This window comes from Rhea americana, unplaced genomic scaffold (assembly GCF_003343005.1).
Source record: "Rhea americana isolate MKP2758 unplaced genomic scaffold, rheAme1 scaffold_908, whole genome shotgun sequence".
Classification (NCBI taxonomy): Eukaryota; Metazoa; Chordata; class Aves; order Rheiformes; family Rheidae; genus Rhea; species Rhea americana.
The window spans coordinates 1-4911 of NW_028187098.1; the positions used below are offsets into that span (position 1 = coordinate 1).

Genomic DNA, 4911 nt, shown 5'->3' on the forward strand with positions numbered 1-4911 from the left:
CGCCCCCCGGCAGCCCCTGCCGCCTCGCCGCCTGCACCGGCAGCTCCCTCGGCGCCCCGGCGGAGGCAGGGCCGCCCCGCAAGGAGCGCAAGGAGCTGTCCCTCACCGAGAAGGTACGGGTGCTGGAGATGCTGGACGGCCCCAAGGTGTCCCAGAGCGAACTGGCCAAGAGGTTCGGGGTGTCGCAGCCCCAGATCTGCCGCATCATCAAGAACAAGGAGCGCATCCTCAGCGAGTGGCACCAGAACAGCAACCCCGAGCGGAAGCGCAAGCGGGAGGGCAAGGACATGGCCRTCGAGGCCGCCCTGCTGCGCTGGGTCGAGAGCGCCCGCGCGGCTGACCTCCCCGTCAACGGGCCGCTCCTGCAAGTCAAGGCCAAGAACCTCGCCGAGGCCCTGGGCAAGCCCGATTTYGACCCCAGCAGCAGCTGGCTGGCCCGCTTCAAAGTGCGCCACAACATCACCTTCAAGAAGCCGCCCCGGGATAAGAAGGATGCAGAGCAGCCTACGGCAGAGCACTGGGTCAGCACGGTGCTGCCTGACTTGCTCCGGAGCTACGCGCCCTCTGAGATCTACAACTGCGGGGAGACGGGCGTCCTCTTCCGGGCCACCCCGCCTGGAGCAACGCCCGTGCCGCGGGCGGCCCACGACCGCAGAGCCGGCCCCAGCGACCGGCTCACGCTCCTGCTCTGCACCAACGTCGACGGCTCCGAGAAAGYGGCGCTGCTGGTGGTGGGGCAGAGCCGCAGTCCCCGCTGCCTGCGCGGCGTTAACCTGGACCAGATGCCTTGGACCTACCGCGCCAGCAGCCTGGCTCGCATGACGGCGCCTCTCTTTGCCGAGTGGCTGCAGGATTTCAACGAGGAGATGCAGCAGAGAGGGAAGAGCGTCGTGCTCTTCCTCGACAAGCACGAGGCTCACCCGTACCTCGAGCTGTCCAACGTCAGGATGATCTTCGTGCCCCCGGCCACAACGCTGGCCCAGCCCCTGGACCGTGGCATCATCCGGGACCTCAAGGGACACTACCGGCRAAGGATGCTGATGCGGCTGCCCGTGCGTGCTGGCGGCCTGCCGGAGCATGGCRTGGAGCAGCCCACGCTCCTGGACGCCCTGCACATGCTGGTCCAGGCCTGGGGAGACGTGCGCCCAGCRGTCATAACGAGCTGCTTCCGCGCTGCCGGCTTTAGTCCCGATCCCAGCCAGGATGCCCCTGCCCTCTCCGCGGTCCAGGCGCCCGGCTGGCTCAGCCAGGAGCAGTTTGAGCACTTCGCACTGATGGACGAGCGCCTGGACTGCTTTGCGGAGCCAGYGGACACGGAGGTGACCGAGCTGGCAGACTGGGAGGGCGGGATGGCCGGTTCGGCCGAGGGTGAGGATACYGAGGAGCCCATTGCGGTACAGCACTGCCCCTCGGAGCTGGAGGTCCGGGAGAGCCTGGCCACGCTGAGGCGGTACCTGGAGTGCCGTGCCACGTCACCGGATCTCTTCCAGGCCTTCTACAAGCTGGAGGACACGGTGCACATGGTGGCGGCGGGCACCGGGGCAGCCCTGCTCGGGGACGCCTGTGCCAAGCCGTGAGCGTAGCGGCTGGCGCGCGCGCCCGCTCCGACGTCCCGCCGGCCCTGCTGGGACTCGGGGCGCTTTGCTGCTGCYGTGTTTGCGGGGGCCCCGGACGCCGTCACCTGGAGCCTGGCCCGGTCCGTGCCGCTTCGCCGCCTGCGCTGAGCTCCCACCCCGCGGAGGTTTTCAGGCCGGCGTTGCTGTGGGAGGCTGCTGCGTTGCTCTGCGTGAGCGCAAGCGGCGGGGATGCCGCGGGGCTGCGCCGGCGCCGGGAGTCACGCAGCGCCGCATCCCCTCGGCCGGGTCCCTCCCGCGTGCTGGGTTTTGCCGTCCTGGCGCGCTGCCCCGTCTCGCCTGCGACCCTGTTGCCGCTGTGGGTCCGAGGGCTGGGGCCGGGCCGGCAGAGCGCCGAGGCAGCCCCGGACAGATGCTCGTCTCGGCAGGTCGGGCTGTGGACCCCGCGAGCAGCGCGGCGATGCCGCGAGGGGCAGGCCGGCCCTGGGCTGCTCTTACCGCGCGGAGCGCAGACGTTTGCAGCGGGCACATTAAAAGCAGCAGGTCGGCAAACCGCAGGGCGGATCGTGTTTGTCATGTTTTAATACGAGTTAAAACCCAGCAATTAGCAGCACAGAGCCGCTGTGTTCCCGGCTCCCGCGGCCAGCATGTGCCTCCAGGGCCACGCAGCCCGGGCAGGCCCCTGGCGAGAGGCGCYGAGGGCCCGGCTCTGCGCCAGGAGCACGTGGCAGGACGCGGCTGGTTCGGCTCACGGGAGGGAGGGGGCAGCTCGGGGCTGCACCGAAGCAGGGCCCTGGGCCTGCTCCTGCCAGGCCCCTTCCTGCACCCGCTCTGGGGCGTGCATCACCCCTGGACCCCTTCCTGCACCCCACTGTGGGGTGTGTAGCACCTCAGGACCCCTTCCTGCACCCCACTCTGGGGCATGTAGCGCCTCAGGACCTCTTCCTGCACCCCACTCTGGGGCATGTAGCACCCCTGGACCCCTTCCTGCACCTGCTCTGGGGTGTGCATCCCCCCAGACGCCTTCGTGCACCTGCTCTGGGGCATGCAAAGCCCCAGGACCCCTTCCAGTGTCCCGATCTGGGGCGTGCATCACCCCAAACTGCTTCCTTCTCCCACTCTGGGGCATACATCACCCTGAGACCCATTCCTGTGCCCTGCTCTGGGGTGTGCATCACCCTGGGGCCCCTTCCTGTGCCTCACTCTGGGGTGCACATTGCCCCTGGACCCCTTCCTGTGCCTCACTNCTCAGGACCTCTTCCTGCACCCCACTCTGGGGCATGTAGCACCCCTGGACCCCTTCCTGCACCTGCTCTGGGGTGTGCATCCCCCCAGACACCTTCGTGCACCTGCTCTGGGGCATGCAAAGCCCCAGGACCCCTTCCAGTGTCCCGATCTGGGGCGTGCATCACCCCAAACTGCTTCCTTCTCCTACTCTGGGGCATGCATCACCCCTGGACCCTTTCCTGTACCCGCTTCGGGGCATACGTCACCCTGAGACCCATTCTTGTGCCCTGCTCTGGGGTGTGCATCACCCTGGGGCCCCTTCCTGTGCCTCACTCTGGGGTGCACATTGCCCCTGGACCCCTTCCTGTGCCTCACTCTGGGACATGCATCACCCCTGGACCCCTTCCTGCACCCCATTCTGGGGTGTGCATCGCCCCGGGACCCCTTCCTGCCCCCCACTCTGAAGCATGCAGTGCCCCAGGTCCTTCCTGCACCCCAGTTTGGGCTGGTCACTACCCTGGGCTCTGCCCGCACCCTGCGCTGGGACATGCCATGCCCAGGTTTGGGTGCTCAGGTTTAAGCTCGTGCTGAAGCGCTTTGCTGGCTCTGCCCCGTCGGCCGGGAGAGGGAGAGAGGCAGCGATTCCCGCTCGCGGCTGGTGCCAGGTCTTGCCGTGGAGCCGGAGATCACGGAGCCCCCGGGGAGCCGCGGGCGCAGCAGGGCCACAAATCGCCCTTCGCCTCCCGCCTCGGCGCCGGGCAGCAACGCGCGTGGCGGTGCACGGCCGGAGTGCTGGCGGGTGCGGAGGAAGCTCGCGGCACGCCGGCGAGCGCAGGCCAGAGCCACGTGGGTGCCCGTCGGGGTGCCCGGGGCGGGGGCGGGGAGTTGAGCCCCGGATGCCGGAGCAGTATGTGCGGGGGACACCCAGACGCCTAGCGGGATGCAGGTCCCGCTTGCCCGGGCAGCAGCTGCTGGGGAGCACAGGGCAGGGTGCACCGGGGTGTGCATGGGGGTGCACGGAGCAGCGTGCAAGGGGCACCACGATTGGGGTGTGCAGCAGAGTGTGCATGGGGGTGCATGGAGCAGCGTGCAAGGGGCACCACAATTGGGGTGCACAGGTCGGGGTGCAGCGGGGTGTGCATAGGGTGCTGGGTGCAAGCGGCACCGTGATTGGGGTGCAGAGAGTGGGGTGCAGTGGGGTTTACTTGGGGGTGCATGGAGCAGGGTGCAAGGGGCACCACTGGGGTGTACAGCATGGGGTGCAGCAGGGTGTGCGTGGGGTGCATGGGACAGGGTGCAAGCGGGTGTGGGAGGTGCATGGTGCAAGGTGCCCTGCAGGTGCCCACTGGGATGCACAGGACCGGGGCGGGAGGGGCACCCACGAGGGTGCAGTTAGGGGGACGCGAGGGGCAGGATGCACGAGGCACCCCCGAAGGAGCGCAGGGACACACACACCAAGGTGTGCAAGGGGCACAGGGTGCAAGGGAGGGCACGGCGGGTGTGCACAGAGCAGAGCGCACCGGGACGTGCAAGGGGTGTGGGGGTGCACAGAGCAGAATGCCCCAGGGCGTGCAAGGGGCATGGGGTGCAAGGGGCACCACGAGGGCGTGTGGGATTGGGTGCAAGGGGAGCAGGGCGCAAGGGGCCCCACAGCAGTGCACGGGGCAGGGTGCAAGGGGCACCACAGGGGTGCACAGGGAAGGGGGGTAGACGGGGAGCAGGGTGCAGGGGACACCCCCGAGGGTGCGTGGGGTGGGGTGCCCCTGGGAGTGCATGAGACATGGGGCACAAGGGACCCCGCAGAGGACCAGGGTCCACTGGGGTGTGCAAGGGGCTGGGGGTGCAGTGGACACCCAGAGGTGCATGGGGCAGGGTGCAAGGCAGGGGCGTGCAAGGGGCTGAGGATGCAAAGGCTCCCCCCCCCCGGGGGGCGCAGGGGGGCAGAGTGCAAGGGCGATGCAAGGGACCCCCAGAGGTGAACGGGGCAGGGTGCAGGGGGAAGGTGCAAGGGGCAGGCGGCACAAAGGACCCCCCCCAAGGGTGCAGGTTACAAGGGGGGGTGCCAGGGGCAGAGAGTGCAAGGGGGGGGATGGTAAAAGGGGCGGGGGGT

General features: G+C 69.0%; 1 protein-coding gene across 1 annotated transcript; it reads left to right on the forward strand.

Moving 5' to 3' along the window:
• Nucleotides 1-5: 5 nt before the first annotated feature.
• Nucleotides 6-2131, forward strand: TIGD3 (tigger transposable element derived 3; the record flags this gene model as incomplete). Its single annotated transcript, XM_085324397.1, has 1 exon — nucleotides 6-2131. A coding segment is annotated over one exon (1572 nt), but the record flags the coding sequence as incomplete, so codon positions are not given.
• Between the last annotated feature and the right edge of the window lie 2780 nt (nucleotides 2132-4911).